Source organism: Arachis ipaensis, chromosome B6 (genome assembly GCF_059453495.1).
Source record: "Arachis ipaensis isolate K30076 ecotype BB chromosome B6, ASM5945349v1, whole genome shotgun sequence".
NCBI classification, from domain to species: Eukaryota; Viridiplantae; Streptophyta; class Magnoliopsida; order Fabales; family Fabaceae; genus Arachis; species Arachis ipaensis.
Genome location: NC_142441.1, coordinates 152,601,225 through 152,619,791, shown reverse-complemented (window position 1 = coordinate 152,619,791; position 18,567 = coordinate 152,601,225). Strand labels below are relative to the sequence as shown.

The window sequence follows — 18,567 nt, the reverse complement described above, 5'->3', positions numbered from 1 at the left end:
CGAGTTCGAATTTCTTATCTTTAGTTAAAAAAAAAAAAAACACACACACACAAGATATCTATAATATATAACATGTTTCTAACATCTTTTGATACAATATACTAGAATTGGTAAAAAAAAAAAAAAAACAAATCAATGAATTCTTGATACATATTGATTTTGATCATTATTTCAGGTTTTGTCATAATCATATAAGATTATTTATATTGAAATATGAGGAACTAAGATGATCCTGCGGGGCAAAAAGTGATGATGTAATTTGCACCTGAGCATGTAAAAGTGCTTGAAGCATCATCATAAGCGTAACTATAAGCTCTTGGACATGCATTCTTAAACATTTTTGAGTAATTCGTAGGTGAGCACGTTTGTGGCGTTGAGTGCTCCCCGGTGCAACAATACTCCGGGGTGTTAAACGCCACACACGCGCTCTTACATGCTACTACCGAACCGGTATCATCTTTTACCTGCAACTCCTTTGGGCAGTAACCATTCAGGTCATTTTCGCAACCTGCGTATTGACAATCACCGGTTCCTCCGGTTGCCTGTACTCCAATGGCCACATTGTAACCATCCACCAAGCTTACGTCATAAAAATCTTTGTTGCCATTGGTCGCACTTCCGGTGGTAAATTCCACTAGTGTCACTGGTGGAACGCCTCCACCAGTGCACTTGAGGCCACCGGAACAATCTCCGGTGGCACATTTGCCATTACCAGCAATATCGAAGTTACATCCGGTTCTACCCCAGAATCGTCCTGACCAGCCAGCTGGGGCGGTCATCTGGACCAAAGAACCGGATGTTAGAGAAAGACCGGTGTCAAGAATTGTCGGGTTATTGCCGGAAAGTGTTCCAGGCCAAACAGTGTATTTGCAATTGTTATGTAGGGTAAACAATGTAGCTGATGCTACATTAGCTGCAAATATATTCATCCATAAAAAATAATTACAATCAAGTCCTTTGCAACCATAAGTTTTATTTATTCACACATGTAATAATTACCATTCAAAGATAATATTGCATAGGTAAGAAACTGAAAACACTTTAGGCTTAAATAGTTTATTTATATATACAATATATCATGATTACAATATACATGACATAGAGATTAATTTATTAATCATGATCTGTATTGTTTTACTTAGCTTAATTAAAGAAAATGTTTACATATGTAAAGGAAATAAAAGAAGAGGGAATTGTTGTTTACCTAAGAGGAGGAAAAGCCAGAAGGTTGCACAAGACTTTGAGCTTAATGAGGTTAGGGCCATGGCTTTGACAGAAAAGTAGTAGAGAGAAATAGGAAGGGGAAGGAAAGTGAAGCAAAGAAGAGTGTTGAAGTGATAATAATGAGAATGAAAAATTGAGGGCCAAAGGGACTTCAATTTATAATTGTACATTATATTGGTGGACCGTAACAATTTTGAAGTAATTATGATATAACAATTTGTCTTTATCTTTTTGTGAACGAGGATGTAAGCTAAGATTGTGGGACATGTTGTGATGGGATGTGCCAACTCTACCGGCCTTAATCCATTATTATATCTCTATATTATATAGTATTTTATGCGTATGAGTATATTATATCTATGTGGATATGTAGATAATAGATTAGCTCAATGGTCGCACATGTTAGTATGTTACTTTAATTTCGTTGGTATTTAGGGTGTTATTAGTTTTCAGTTTCCAAACTATGATGAAAACAGCAAGTATATCCAGATGTCTCTCTATTTCTACACTTTTTACTCACGAACTTGTGGTTTGAATAATAACACTTGTGAGTTGTGACTCCCCTTTTTGTGACTTGGCATGGGACAAACAACATAGGACACAAAAAGGAATTGATGGGTCACGTATGTTGAAACTCTATCTTTAATAAGTTTGGAAGAAAGAAAGAAACAAGAAACAAATCATGACCATGGAAAGAAGATATAATCATTGTTCTAACTTCTCAACTAAACATTTTCCATTTATAGTTAATGACCTAGTTGATCTTGAAAGAAAGGCCGAACAGGGAATGGGTCACAACAAAGTACTAAAGTACCATTGTGATCATCGAGAGATTAGTTTGTTGACAAAAGATTAGTCATTCAAATATTGATAATTATTTTATAGGACTTAAATGATTAATTATGTTCCATTTGACAACTGACATGTTCATAGTACAACTCATATCTTGAGGGCAAAATTATACTTTTAAAATTAACATCGACATTCCCACCATTTAATATTGAATTAAATAAGGAAAAAATAATATGTAATGAATGAGGCACATCAAAACTTCAGTTTTCTAAGTTCCTTCATAGATCTATCAATCTGCTCTCTAAAAATGATTTAGAAAATGCTAGTAGAACGTATTGACATTATAAAATTATGTAATTAAATTCATGATTGTTTTTAAGCAATTAGCGTAGAATAATTACTTTTTTTGGTTACCCATCCAACCCGACAACCCGACAGACTAAGGACTAATTCGTCCCAGATCTGAACTCTATTTAAGGGTCTGTCGCTAACCAATGGATTGCTGCATACACAAGATGGATTCGAATTCTCAACATTTGCTTAAGTAGATGATAGAGCTGACCACTCGACCAACCCAAGTTAGTTTGTAAAATAATTACTTTATTGATCCATCAATATATAATTGAATGGTTATGTAGAGTTTCCAAATTAAAGTTGAAACAGATGTTTATGCCACCAGGTTTAAATAAAATATGATTTTGAATAAAGATGCTCTACCAGATACCTGAATTGCAACAACTGTACAACTGTGACCCTAATTTCCTGAATTTCCAACAAACAGCAACAAATGATTTACAATTCAAATATCAATTCCAAAATTGTACATTGGCCACTTACAATTAACAACATTATCCACTCTTTTGTTTCTTGCTGTTAAAGAGTGCATTAACATAGAATGTAAAAGGCATCAATTGAAAATCATAGCGCGTTGAAATAGCAAGATACGCACATGATAGACCTACGTATAACTTGAACAAAATGTGAGAGAAAAAGGTGAAATATGTGAACAGCGCAGTGAAAGCAACCACCAAAGTATAAGTAACGATGCACTTGGATGTTGAAAGTTGCTTTTCATTTATTTGGTTAGGGAAATGACCATGAACCTTGAAATCAGAGAGCAATTGATCCTTCTTCTGGAATGCGTTCATTAGCCATGAAGCAGCTTCAGTTTCACAAGCTGGAATCCCATCCACCGGAATCCGCAAAACATGTAGGTGGACTTCAGACGGATCCACACCGAAGACATTGTCCAGAAAAGTTGGACATTGATTTTTATAAGCGATAGTCACATCATACACTGCAGGCAATACGGCCATAAAGTTCAGCATATGAACATACTTAAAAAGATTAATAGATTTTGAGAAGAAAATAACATCAAGAGTCAGTTGAAATATTGCGCAACTGTAATGTGAAAATAATCAAGCACGAACTAAAGGTGAAATTAGGTCTATGAACTGGAATTATATTTCTACGGGAGAACGATGGAACATAAACAATTAAACGTCATGAACACACATACATAAAGTATGTAAACTACATCATAATAATTCTACAACTACTAAAAATTTCAAAAGGGTTGTCAGATATAAATTGCTAGCACTGCATAATTTCTAAAATAGGCACCAGTGAGACATTATGAAGGAGTGACTGAATGAGTATCATAGGAAAATTGGAGCAAGGAATTATAATAGAAACCTGCATCCAATGAGCCTCGTAGAGCTTCCAAGCAAGCATGAAACCCTTTTGTTTTTGGCAGCAACACATTTTTCAGCACAGGTAGCCCAACTTCAGAAGCATATTTTTGACTATTTTGACTCTTCTGTTCACTGCATAAAAGCAAAAAAACATATTAATGGTGCTCCTTAATTGAATTATATATTGCTTAGTTGTATGGTTAACATGAAGCCCAAATTTTAGCATGATAGTGGTTATACAAACTTAAATGCATGCATTCAAAATTTAAATACTTTTTTGAACTGATATGAGTTCAGTTCATTATCAAATGATGATGCAAGACTTGGTAAGTCAAAAAGATGAGATCTAAGGTGAGAGGGATAGGTGGTAATACGTATAATCGGTTCCTTCTGGAAAAAGAGCTAGCCATAAAGGATCTTGACGACCCTTTAGTGTCGAAAGCTTATGGTGCAGTATTTTCTCATCTATCTCCCACTTCCTCTCCACTGCAATGAACTCCAGAATGTGAAATCCCCAACCAAATATAGGCAATTTCATCAAGCTGCTTTTAAGGATGTATTTTATGCATCCAAGTCTTCCCTTACGAAGTGCAAGATTCCACAAGTACATCCAATCAACCTCAGTTCTGTGATTAGCAATAAGTAAAACACGTTCCTTTGACGGAACACTATCACCAGAAAAGACAACTTTAGTTTTGTTTATCTTTTCAAATAGAAAGGGCCACAGAGCTAACCAAAGCGAAAAGATGAATGACACTGTCTTCCTACTATAATGTGTGCTGAAAGGCCTCAACGCTACAACTGCCACTGGTGCAAAATAGATTAAGAACATAAAAGCTGTGGAAAGAAACACCACTAAACATAACAGACCCCTTAACAACCTAAGAGGGGTCAGAGGTTGGTGATTTAGTTTAGTATCGGATTTAAGAGGGCTGCAAACATCCATCTTCTTCAAGGAACTGTTGATAACCTCCCTCTGCAATAATTGTGGTTTAATATTATTGCACGATTCCCAAAATTCTGGACAAAAATAGTAGCAGGTACAACAACAATAGCATAAATTTTCACATTATTTACAACAAGCAAAATAGGGTAGCAATCAATTTATGTGACAAAGTTCTGCTCGGATTAAAATGCTCTGTTATGTAAATTGGGCAATCGCATAATGAAATGGTCCAAAGTTAAAAGAAAACTTAATCAACAATATCAATGATCATAATTTGAAGGCTCTCAATGTCTTAAGATTAAGTGGCAAGGTTCTGAATTGCTTCTTCCGTTTTTACAGTGATGTTTCAGCTAAATTTGTAGCAGAGTTAATTACAACGGATATAGATTTAGTTGAGGTACAAACATATGTAATCCTCGGTTACCAGAGGGTAAACAAAGTATGTACTGAAACTTTTTTGGTTTCCATTTCCACTTTCTAACATTTCCTACTTTTAGAATTTGAGAGAAAATCCCAAGAAAAAAGAGAGGAAAAACAGTAAAATGAAAATGGACACAAACAGGCCTCAGATTCCCCAATTTACTCTCATTCAATCATTTGATACAATAAAATTTACAAGCAAAGACAACGTGTAATTCAATTATTGGCAAGCACACTTAACAAAGAAGTAAAACCATGGAATTTCTTGTGTTATAGGAATCAGAGTGATTGAACAGTTGGCGTCAAATAAACGCTCCAAATCCAAAATCACTGTTTCTATTAGTATTTGATACCTACGTAAGTCCTTGATTCCAATCCAGTATGCCAAGTACACGTACGAGTTTAGAATCTCAAAATCTTTGTTTTTACGATAACAAGCATCCTAATCCTAATCCTAATCCTAATCATAATCATAATCATAATCATAATCATAATCATAAACTCGCGCGCGCACAGTAATCAGGAATTAAAAATCCTAATCCTGAATTAATTAAAAAAAAAAAGAAAAACCTAAAAAGGCAGAGACACATAAGTGATAAATCAGCGAAAAGCGCATGTTGAATTGAAATATTAAAATCGAAGGAGTTAAAAGCTGAGTGAGAAGAAAGAAAAAGTAACTGACCTGGCGAGGGAACTGGTTGTTGTGAAGCTTGTGTGTGAGAGAGAGTGTGAAGTAATATAGTGTTAAGTGTGTTGCAATGTTATTGTTTAAAAGAAGAAGAAGCAATGAAACAGGGAAGGGAATAAGGATTAAGGAATGAATAGTTGGAATATCGAATTCCGAGGGCGTGTTTGTTTGTTAGTATTGGAAGCGGTGTTAGCAGAAGAAGAGAAGAGAAGGGAGAGAAGGACACGATAGCGTTGGAATTAGTTTCATTTCGTTTACTTGTCTTGTGTTCTGCCTCCACTCTCTCTTTCTCATCCAGATCTCTTTCTTTCTTTGCTCTTCTCTTCTGCTATCGCTTCTATTGTTTCTACTTTCTACCCCTTTTTTTTCTTATATATTTGTATTCTTCTAGTTTAGGTTTATCTATTACTTTCTTTGGATTTCGAGATATTGGTCCCTCAATTTATATACCAACTTTAATTTAGTCTTTAAAATTTTATTTATTTTTATTTAATTTTTAAATTTTATTAATATAATTTATGTTAATTCTTAGAATAATTTTTGACATATAAACATTAACATAACATTAATAATATTAATATAGATGTTTAGATATCACATTAAATTTTGTAAAACGACGTCATTTTTATTTTAGAACTTAAATAACCCAAAAAAATATTGTAAGTAATATTTATTGAAATTTTTATTTCTAAAGCAAATTATCCAATATCATTTTAGGATATTTGAGCGTCAAAATCAAAACAAGTCGTATTACAAGTTCATGCATATTATTTAGTTGTTTATGTCAACGCTTCATTAATATTTTGTGCCAAAAATCGTATCAGGAACTAATGTGGGTCACTTTTATAAAGTTTAGAGGCTAAAAAAAAATAATTAAAATTTCATAAACTAAATTGAGACTCGTATACAAGTTTTGGGACTGAATTAAGTATTAACTCTTAAATTTTGCTACACTAGAATACAAATTTCATATTGTTTTTTATCGGACTATGTTATGTGTACTCTAAAATTAGTCATTAAAGTCAACCACTAGTATAAAATATATATTAAAATATAAATACACATTAAAGATAAATTAAATCACACATATATTTATATATAAATATATATTAGTGAATGATTTTAGTGACTGAATAATATTTTTTATTTTTAGCTTGTATATTTTGTAGAGTTATTTTCATGTGAATTTAATAATTTTTAGTTATTAATGTTATATGAACTATATGATAATATTTATTTTTTTAAAATTTTTTTAATAACATTCAATTTGGTCTCTTTTATTTTTTTTTAAATTAGAATATATTTTTTAACAAAATAAAAATAATAAAAAAATCCTAATTATTTGTTGAATTTTTAAATTTTATACATTATTAACGTAAAAAAATTTTATAATGTGAATTAATTGTTTATTGTCAATTAATAAAAATAATTTATTTTCAATCTTATTATTTATTCATTCTTAAAGATATGGTGAGAAGTATGATTACTTTTTTTTTTTTACCTGAATTATTTTGGAGATAAGTCTTAGAGACTACAGTGTACATCTTTAATAGGGTATCAAGTAAAACAATTAACAAAACATCTTATAAAATTTGGATTGGACAGTATAAAGCATTTGCATATTTGAAAATGTCCAACTGAGGCGCGACTTTATAGGCCGCATATAAAAGAAAATTGAATTCAAGAACAATTAGTTGCTACTTTATTGGTTATATTGAGCGTTCACGGGATACACGTTTTACAATCATGCATTAAGGTCTATTTTTGAAACGGAAAATGCGAGATTTTCTGAGAATGTTGAGTTTGGAAAAAGAAGTATTAAGAATGTTGCTTTTGATAAAGATTATGTAACTGATAATCATGAGGTCTTTGTACATATTATTGTTCAAGATGCAGTTATAGTGCTAGTTTGGGCGTCATTAAATCGATGAAAAAAAAGATTTTTTAAATGAAAAAATATCTTTTTTTTTTTATTTTTTCGTGTTTGACAAAATTCTAATAGTAAAAGTAAAAGTATTAGAAAAAAAATTGTTTGAGAAGTTACAATTTATATTTTTTTAAAAGATCTTTTTTCTTTAAAAAAAATATTTTTCACATAATAAATGAACAAAAATTACTTTTGTCTTATTTTACCCAAACATAATTGATAAATAAAATTTTTTTTACATGAAATATCCAAATATAAAATTATTTTTACTTTTGTAAAAGATCTTTTTAAAAAATGACGTCCAACCAAACCCATAGTATAAGAATATAATGAGAATCCTACTATAGTTTCAATTACAGTACAAGAGAACAATAATAATATTGTTGTTGTTGAAAATACAGGAGAATAATGAGAAACCTTCTCAATTCCAACCCATACAACAAGTTCAACAACCTCAAGAAATGTCATTAAAAAAATCTAACAGAGAAAGAAGAAGTGGATTGATGCAATTTCGGATAAATATGTAGTCTATCTCCAAGAACATAAGAATGATATTGGTTTAACAGAAAATAATCCAATTAATTTTCTTCAAATTATACAAAGTTCTAACTCAAAAAAGTAGATCGATACCATGAAAAAAGAGATGAAATTTATAAAAAATAATAATATTTAGAATCTCATAGAATTATCTAAAGGTGTGAAATTAATCGATTATAAATGAATATTTAAAACAAAAAAAAAATTCTAAAGATAATATTGACAAATATAAAACTCGTCTAGCCGCTAAAAACTTTAAGAAATTAAATAATTTCCTAACAAAATTATCATAAAATTATCATCGGTTTGGAGCTTGACTCTGGCTAAGGAACAATGTTAATATAATGATTAGGACGAGTAAATGACTCTTCCACAATCTTCATTTCATTATGTATTAGTGAAGACATAAATCAGACTTTATTTGCTTGTGTGATGACAATAAGAAAACGTTAGACACCATCTCCAAGGAGAACAATCATATTTGAGGCACTACATATTTAATTTAATATGTTAAATTAATTATAATAAAAGTATATAAAGAATACCTAAGATGTAATTATCTATAAACTAAAAACGTTTTTTAAGTGGTTAATTATGTATTTTTTATTATAATTAATTATAATCATATATTAAATAATTAAAAAATTAAATTAATTTTTATTGAGTAAAGTATCGTTTTTGTCCCCAACGTTTGGGGTAAATCCTATTTATGTCTCTAACGTTTAAATCGTCCTATTTGTATCCCTAACGTTTGTAAAAGTGATTCAATGTTATCCTGTCGTCAATTCACATCATGAGCGCTTTAGTTTGAGTTTTAAAAATCTCTTCTTGAAGTTAGAATACAAATGTCTGTGATAGAATTGATGATCTACTCCGAAAAATAGCTCATCAAATATTGAAACTAATTCCTACAACATTTACATAATTCACTTTTTTAGGGACATAATTGAATCTAAACACAAATAGTGAGTATAATATTAAAATCGAACACATTCAAGTGAGACCTAATTGAGAATGAATACATCCAAGTGAGAATAATTGAAAAATATAATCTGATTTGTTAGTATAATTGATAATAGGATAACATTGAATCACTTTTATAAATGTTAAGGATACAAATAAGACGATTTAAACGTTAGGAACACAAATAGAACTTACCTCAAACGTTGGGGACAAAAACAATACTTTACTCATTTTTATTCTAATTGATATATACTAAAATATCTAACTAATTACAGTTTAACTCACATCTATTACTAATAAAAAATAATCTAAATAACACTGATTTTCTTTTCCTATATCGAAATACTAAATGTTATAATATACAATTAAACATAACTTCTCTTCTTCATATTATATTGAATAATACATACCTTAACAATATTGAACACAAACAATTTTATACTTGGTACCAACCATTTTCTATCATTTGAATTTATATATAACAATTTTATAACTTATTGTATCATACTATTTTTTATTTAAACTAAATAAATATAGTAATTATAAAAAATAAATATAGTAACTACATCTCGAATGTTGTGACACCGTGCTGTGATAGGGTGACGCTGAGTTACATCATGAATACTGAACATCCGAGATAAGCACGTTTTGTGAAAGAACAACTCGGTAGTTAACCCCTCAGCATTCGAGATATAATCAAGAATTTAATTAGTCTCAGCACTCAAAATATGTGTATTATGGCTTAGATGTCTCTGCACCCAAGATATGTTGGAGAATAAGTCTATTTATAGAGGTCATCCCAATACCTCCCCTCACATAGTTGACAAACCAATTTTTTCTTTCTCTTCTTTCTGTTTTGTTCTGATGGGGAATAACCAATTCTTCTTTATTGTGGTGTATCCTAATGGGATAGTCAGACACGGTGATGAATGAGTGATTTTCAAGTCTGATAAGACTATCATGTTGCGCACTAACCGGGTTGATAATCTGGATGTGCTAAAGATAGTCATGTTGAGCAATATGGGGGAAGTAGGTACGAAGGAGGTTGAGCGGGTTGCATATAGATTTTTGCACGCGCTTTCGAACGGTGAATTTACTAACCGGTTATTTTGGATTGATGGGGATCAGCAAGTGAGAGTAATGTTTGACGTACATACACAACTAATGCCGCAACATGTGATGGAGTTGTATGATGTGGTCTGTGACGTGGTTGTTGGTGGTGGGCCGTCTTCTTCGACTCCTGAAGTTTTCCCGCTCAAGGCCACATCGATCCACTACGCCCAGCCTCATGATAGTGTTGACGAGGACGACAGCGACGGCAATTTAACTTATGTTGCTGGGTCCGGGTCGTCAAGTGATACAGTGGATGAAGATGAGTATGTGCCAGAGACTCCGGTCGTGGTGTTGGTAGGTTTTTTCCTGCCTTCGCCTTTGGTCATTCCTCGACTGTCCAATGTTCCGAGTCATTATCAGACGTTACACTTGGACGCAATGCAGCCGGACGATCTTCTGAATTCTGGTGACGGGAAGGATTACAACACGGATGGTGGGGTGGAATTCCGAATTGGGCATAGGTTCAGGAACCGTGAAGTAGGGGTGTAATCGGTTCAGCTTTAGACCGAAAACCAACCGAATCGACCTGGTCGGTTCTACAATGATACCAACTGTTCGATTTATTGCTTTCTGGACAACCGAACCGAACTGAACCAATAGCGGTTCGATTTTGTTGGTTTTTTTAAACCTAATAATCAGAATTTAAATTACCATAAAATGAAGTTTAAAACTTTCAATAAACTAGAATAACAAGAGTATATCACATCCAAATTCAATACAAATTCAACTTAATTAAACATGAAACAAAGACAATTAAAAATGTCTAGCAAACAACAAAAACAAACACACTTTAAAACATACTAAAAACCAAAACAGCCACTTTAAACCAAATAAAAACCAAACAGCCACCATACTTAATCTGAATCCACCCCAGACTCATCATCATCTTCTCCGGTTGGTGTAATTTCTACAAAAACAAAACAAAGAAATCAATATAGATTATAAACATAAACATAATATAGATTATAAATTATAAACATAAACTATGAAAGGAACTTCAAATTTCTTTTTTACATACCTAATTCAAGTTTCTCAAACTCCTCAATAAGCTCATCAAAATCAGTTGTTATTGGAGAAGCATGAAACCAATTTTATGTGCAAATCAAGGCCTCAATTGTCTTTAGAGTTAAAGAACTCCTATAGTTGTTAAGCACTCTTCCACCAGTGCTAAAAGCCGATTCTGAAGCAACAGTCGAGACCGGCATTGCTAAGGCATCTCTAGCTATTTGGGGTAAGATAGGATACTTGCTAGAATTTACCTTCCACCAATTCAATATGTCAAAAGTATTTTGATCACGAGACTTCTCTAAACCATCCATCAAATACAAATCTACCTCATTCTTATTGATGATCTCATGAAAATGCACCTCCTTGAAAAAATCACTAGCCATGTCGGTATCAGGTACTCCCACATCTGATGCATCATCCATTGTTGCTGAAGTAAAAGATCTACCCCCATTATTTGCATTCACATAGCATTCAAACATCTTGGAGAAGGTCTCTTTCACTTTGCACCCAAAAAATCAGCATCATCCTTATCATATAGATTTTCAAAGCTAAAGTTCACAAACTTCAACTTGTATCTAGGATCAAGAACCACAACAACAAAAATCATCATATTGATATTTTTTATGTTACCCCGGTACTTGTCATACTTAAGCTTCATCCTCTTAGCCATACTCTCAAGTAATGGATCTCGACTACCACAAGAAGCCTTGAACACTCGCAAGATCTTACAAAACTCATGAAAATATTGAGAAGAAGTCACAAGCAAACTACCAGACACACTCTTTGTAACATCATGAAAAATTTTCAAGAATTCCATAAAGTGTTTTGCATTGTCCCAATCAAGATACCTTAGAATACCACCTTGCATTAGAGCATATTCTGTATCTTTCTCCCCTAACCTCTTGAACGCCTTTTGAAACTTCAAACCACTTTCAAGCATGGTTTGTTGCCACGGCTTAGGGTTTGTTGCGACGGCTTATGACTGGACGACGACGTGGACTCAGGACTGCACGAGGGTGCGAACTGGACGATGCTTCTGGCTACACGACGGCGCTGCTCTTTGCTACGCTTGCGAGTCTGCGACGGAGATGAATGGATGACTTGCAACGGCTTCAAGTGACGATGGAGGACTTCCTTGATGGTGGATGACGCTCTCTGGCTCTCTGGCTCTCTCAGACTCATTCTCTCAGGCATGGCCACATAGAGGAGGAAGAATGGAAGATGGAAGTGAGCTGTGGCCTGTGGGTGAGTGGGTGTCTGTGTGAGGAGAGGACTGAGGCTGCGCGAGTGAAAGGGAAAGAGAGTGAGAGTATTCAGATTTAGGGTTTTATTCCTAGGTTAAACTAAGGGTAAACTAGTAAAAAGAACTACTATGAAACATCTTCTTCGGTTCGGTTCGGTTCGATTTCTTCCAAGCCAACCGATAACCGAACCGAACCGATCAGTTTAATTAAAAAAAAATAGTTTTTTGGGTTTTTCATTCGGTTGTTGTAATTTTCAGTTCGATTTTGCGGTATTTTTTGGTCCGGTTCGGTAACTTATACCCCTACCATGAAGTAGTTCTAATGGCAGTGAAGAGCTACAGTATTCGGCGGAATGCGAAGTATAGAGTTCTCGAGTCAAATAGGCTTAAATACCGCTGTCGTTGCAAGCAATTTACCAATGGTTGTCCATGGAGTCTTCGTGTGGTACTACGACAGAACTTGAATTACTGGTATGTGTTGAGATTTATTTTGGATGCATTAGACCTTGTTACGTTAGTTTTGTGTTTTGCATAATGTTGACATCTACGGAAAATTTGTAGGGAGATGTGTTGGTTCAGTGGATCACATACCTGTCTGGCACCTACAATGTCTCAGGACCATGCTTAGCTGGATAATGGTTTGATTTACAAGGTCATGTTACCTATGATAAAGACTGACCCGTCGGTGTCTATCCCAGTGTTGCAAAGTTCTTTTTATCAAAGTTTCCATTTCAAGACCTCGTATCGAAAGGTGTGGATGGCAAAGCAGAAAGCGATTGTGAAGATCTATGGTGACTGGAAAGAGTCGTACAACAGGATACCTGTGCTCTTACAAGCTTTGCTAGAGTGCCTCCCAGGTACGATTCACAAATGCGTTGATGTTCTTTATTACAACGGGGACATGGTTGATGGAGTGTAGAGTCAATTTGATAAGTTTTTTTGGGCATTTCCTCCATGTATTGAAGCATTTAAGCATTGCAAGCCTTTTGTATTTGTGGACGGGACGCACTTATATGGAAAGTACAAGGGCGTGCTGTTAATTACTGTGGCTCAAGATGGTTATAACAATATTCTTCCCATCGCTTTCTTATTAATTGAGTCTGAGACGACGGAGTAATAGTCATTTTTTCTCTTGAATTTGAGACAACATGTTATTCCACAACCAAGAATCCTTATCATATCAGATAGATCATAGGGACAAGTGTAGCAGACTTGTCCGTGAGCAGAAATCCCCAAATAATCATCATTAAGTAGCACAGGCATACTGACGAAGTGTACTGGGGCTGCCTCATCAGGAATGTGTGCACCCTCTCCCTGAGCCACGTCATCCTCACCCTAAATACCTGCTTCCCTCCCTCCAACTGTAGTGGCAGCCTGACGCCCAGTAAATCCTCAACCCACTCCCAAGTGGGGTATCCATGCCATCACTGAAAGTCTCTGGTACAATTCCTAATGGGCTCTCCAGGGGCGCGCAAACCAATGTGGTAGGCAACATCCTGAAGCCTAATGCTGGCCCCACCCCATGAAAGGTGGAACGTGTGGGTCTCGGACTTCCACCGCTTGACAAATGCAGAGATCAAGAAATTGTCAAATATAAAATTTCTCAACTTTACTGCATATCCAAATCCAACCCCTTTCATATAGGGCAACAGGATGGCCAGCGGCGAGAGACCCAGGGTCACACACGTGGCAACAGTAACCGTAGTCTCTGCAATTTTCAAAATATTTACTAGCGTATATTAATTACATCTAAACCATTAATTGTTGTTAAACATTACTAAAAATTATAATTCACCTAGATAAGCATTTATATTAAATGTAACAGATACCTATTTATTGGACTAATAAGTTAAATGAGAGTTACTTATTTTATTTATTTAACTTAACTCAAAATTAGGTGCCTATTTTATTTATGAGTAAAGTATCGTTTTTATCCCCAACGTTTGGGGTAAGTCCTAGTTGTGTCCCTAACGTTTAAATCGTCCTATTTGTATCCTTAACGTTTATAAAAGTGATTCAATATTATCCTACTATCAATTATACTAACAAATCAGATTATATTTTTTAATTATTCTTATTTGGATGTATTCATTCTCAATTAGGTCTCACTTGGATGTGTTCGATTTTAATATTATACCCACTATTTGTGTTTAAATTCAATTATGTCCCTAGAAAAGTGAATTATGTAAATGTTGTAGGAATTAGTTTCAATATTTGATGAGCTATTTTTCGGAGTAGATCATCGATTCTATCCCAGACATTTGTATTCTAACTTCAAAAGGAGATTTTTAAAACTCAAACTAAAGCGCTCATGATGTGTAATTGACGGCAGGATAACATTGAATAACTTTTACAAATGTTAGGGATATAAATAGGACGATTTAAACGTTAGGAACACAAATAGGATTTACCCAAAACATTGGGGACAAAAACGATACTTTACTCTTTATTTATTTAACTTAAGTAATTACAATCAATTATACAAAGTATACAACGATCCTAGGTATAGCAACGAAACTAATGTAGATCTTCTAACTTTGTTAACTAACTATGTCTACTCCATTAGCTAAGTTACTGAAGACTAAACATCTAAATTTATTATTCACTAACAATAAAAAAAAGGTTAAACTACTAACCTCAAAGTCTAAGACTCCAGCTACGTGCCAAGTAGTATTCAGTCTGTTGATGTCTCCTTCGCGGACATATTGTCGGGAGGCTATATTTTCTGAAAGAACTCGAATTCACGCGTTTAGAAGGTTACAAAAATAGAAAAAATAGTTATAATGCACGTAATTCCTGGATGTTGTGACCTATATACGCATGCGAGCTTATCTTGGATGCTGAGTCCTCATCCATGACAATTGCTCTTATCTTGGGTGTTGAGACCCCATTCACAAAATGCGAGCATCTCGAGATACTCAGTACCCGATTTCGGCCCTTGCACATATCCCGAGTGCATCCATTATGTGATGATCATCTCTGTCACAACACGGTGTCATAGTATGTGAGATGTGGCCATTATGAAGTTACACTCTCAACATCCAAAATGTGTCTTAGGTTATATTTTTGTAAATATCTCACTATTTATTTATTTTTGTAATTATTATATTTATTTAATTTAAATAAAAAATTTGAAATTTGGAAGACACGGGTCTAAAATAATTATAAAGAAAATGAAATTGTTGTAATTTATAAAAAATATAAATAAAAAGTATTTATTTAGTTTTTCAAACCGTTTTAGTGATATGTAATATATATATAGACACATTAAAAAAATTAGTTTTTTAAATAATAATATATTTTATGTATATAGTAATTTATGGTGACATGAAACCTAAAAATATATATACAAAACCTTAGTAGAATGGAGTTTGATTCTTGCCCTAAAAACTGTATTAATATAATGATTAGGATTAGTAAATAACTTTTTTCAATATCCATTCTAAAATGAAGACATATAGATCAAACTTTTTTTTTATTGTGTTGAAACTGTTAAACACCATTTTCTAATAAAATTATTGTACTTGAGCCACTACATATTTAATTCAATATGTTAAATTAATTGTAGTTATAGTATATAGGGAGTACATAAAGTATAATTGCCTAAAAACTAAAAACGTTTTTTTAGGGAATTAATTATAGCTACAGTATATAGAGAGTACATAAAGTATAACTATCTAAAAACTAAAATCCTTTTTTTTAGGTAGTTATATTTTATATATTTTTTATGTACTTCTGTTATAATTAATTACAATTCATATATTAAATAACTAAAAAGCTAAATAATTTCTATTATAATTGACGTATGTTAAAGTGGTTAATTAATTACAATTGAAATTACATCTATTACTAATAAAAAATAATTTAGATAATGTTAAGTTTTTTTAATGTTAAAATACTAAATGTTATAATATACAATTAAATAAAGTTTCTCTTCATTTTATGAAAGAGAATAATTATAGTTGGAGTACATAAAAAATACATAGTGTACTCTTTATGTATTTTTATTATTCATATTTTAAATAATTAATAAAAAAATTAATTTTTATATATTTTTTTTCTTTTATAATTGTATTTTTTTTTCTCTAAATAGTACTAGAATCAGCATCTTCTCCAAAGGAACTTACGTAGAGATTCATCCTAATCCGAAGATCCAGTTTCTACCAAACTTACTCTATCGGATGGTTTCTCATCCGTATACTTACATTAGAACTCAGGTAGATATCGATGGCTTTTTTTCATAAGTCAAAGAATATGTGACCTCTAGGACCAAAAAAAACTTTACACATTATAACACATTATTAATGACTAATTACGTGGGTGCTCTTTCTGAAAAAATAATAAAGATAAAAAGCATAAAATAACCAATATAAATAGACAAACAACAAAAAATACATAGAACTAAATGTATAGATAGAACTAAACAATACCAATATAAACAAAACAATAATCAAAATGAAGATAGAGTCTTACATTTTAGATAATTTAATATAAATACTATTATATTTATCCATTCAGCTAATTTCATTTTAATAAATTTAAACATCATACTTAAGATACTTCATATTTAATTCAATATATTGAATTAATTATAGTTAGAATACATTGAGAGTACATAAAATGTAACTATCTAAATATGTATTCTTTATGTATTTATTATATACTTTTATTATAATTATTTACAATCATATATTAACTAACTAAAAAATTAAATTAATTTCTATTTTAATTGATATATACTAAAGTAGTTAACTAATTACAATTGAAACTCATACATATTATTAATAAAAAATAATTTAGGTAATACAGATTTTTTTTTTCTATATGTAAATACTAACTGTTATAATGTACAATTAAACATGACAAAGCTACTCTTCTTCATATTATATTGAATAATACATGCTCTAATAATATTAATACAAACAATTTTATACTAGTACCAATTATTTTCTATCATTTGAATTTATATATAACAATTATTTTTATTTTATAACTTGTTGTATCATGCTTGAGGTTTGAAGAACATAAATCTAAAACAATTATAAAAAAAAGATGAGATTGTTGTAATTTATGAAAAAATGTAAATAAAAATATTTATATTGTTCCTTTAACAGTTTTGGTGATATGTAACTGTCTAAATTATAACATATTTTATATATTTGCAACTTATAAAACTTAAAAATATGTATATTAAAATTAAATTTTTATTTATTTTATAAAATACGTTAATTTTTTCATATAAAATGATATTATTTTGACTAAGAAGAAGCAAACCAATTTTGTTTTGGGTGAAAAAGAATAATTTTACCGATTGAATAATTAGGGAATTCTTTTTTCTTGTTAGGGACTATATAATTTCTAGAAAGAAAAAAAAAGGACAAAATAGGTTTGTTATTAATATTATGCTAAACTTTTATGCATTTAAGTTCATTAAAATCTTATCTACTATATAGAAACTTTTTTGGAATTTTGACTCTTATTAACAAACAAAATACATTATGTATTCGGTATTTTGAGGAGTATACAACTAAAATACATCTTAAAAAAATCAAAAGTCCCTCCTAACCTCCCAAAAGATCTAATCGTAAATATAATAACGATTTATCATTCTTGACCTATTAGTCAAAACATACATAATCATTGTATTTAGTTAGTGTCTATAAAAATTCTATATAATATACATAAAATATATAGACATAGTAAAATATAAAATAGCTACTTGTATTGAGAAAAAAATAAAAAGAGATATATAATGAGAGTAAATTACATTGTCTTATTATATATAAAGGAATGATACTAATGTCTCTGTTTTCAGTGCTAAGAATGTGTCTATCTTTGTCCCAACATTTGTCATGGTTTGTCCCACCATGTTTCTTATTCGAAGCTCTTCATTTTTCACTCTTTAGAACAAACATATATATAGATTTCTATTTATTCTTTTTAATACAAAAATAATTTCTGTTATATTACCTTGGAAATTTAGTTAGAGTTCTCGAGAATATTAGTTGAGAG

General features: G+C 31.7%; 4 protein-coding genes across 4 annotated transcripts; 2 read left to right on the top strand and 2 right to left on the bottom strand.

Annotated features, from left to right (window-relative positions):
- Positions 1-57: 57 nt before the first annotated feature.
- LOC107605729 (pathogenesis-related protein 5-like) lies at positions 58-1,359 on the bottom strand. The gene is made up of 2 exons (XM_016307698.3): positions 1,205-1,359; positions 58-913 (listed from the first exon to the last, which is right to left on the bottom strand). Exons 1-2 carry the CDS (start codon positions 1,263-1,265, stop codon positions 222-224), a joined length of 753 nt encoding a protein of 250 aa, XP_016163184.3. The 5' UTR covers positions 1,266-1,359; the 3' UTR covers positions 58-221.
- Positions 1,360-2,769: 1,410 nt separating this feature from the next.
- LPAT4 (lysophosphatidyl acyltransferase 4) lies at positions 2,770-6,178 on the bottom strand. Its single transcript, XM_016307696.3, has 4 exons — positions 5,759-6,178; positions 4,085-4,686; positions 3,712-3,842; positions 2,770-3,313 (listed from the first exon to the last, which is right to left on the bottom strand). The coding sequence occupies exons 2-4, from the start codon at positions 4,654-4,656 to the stop codon at positions 2,865-2,867; spliced, it is 1,152 nt and encodes a 383-aa protein (XP_016163182.1). The 5' UTR covers positions 4,657-4,686; positions 5,759-6,178; the 3' UTR covers positions 2,770-2,864.
- A 3,973-nt stretch (positions 6,179-10,151) lies between these two features.
- LOC148563167 (uncharacterized) lies at positions 10,152-13,183 on the top strand. The gene is made up of 3 exons (XM_088491204.1): positions 10,152-10,776; positions 12,870-13,026; positions 13,117-13,183. Exons 1-3 carry the CDS (start codon positions 10,152-10,154, stop codon positions 13,181-13,183), a joined length of 849 nt encoding a protein of 282 aa, XP_088347330.1.
- A 36-nt stretch (positions 13,184-13,219) lies between these two features.
- LOC148563166 (uncharacterized) lies at positions 13,220-13,672 on the top strand. Its single transcript, XM_088491203.1, has 2 exons — positions 13,220-13,412; positions 13,521-13,672. Exons 1-2 carry the CDS (start codon positions 13,220-13,222, stop codon positions 13,670-13,672), a joined length of 345 nt encoding a protein of 114 aa, XP_088347329.1.
- Positions 13,673-18,567: the final 4,895 nt, after the last annotated feature.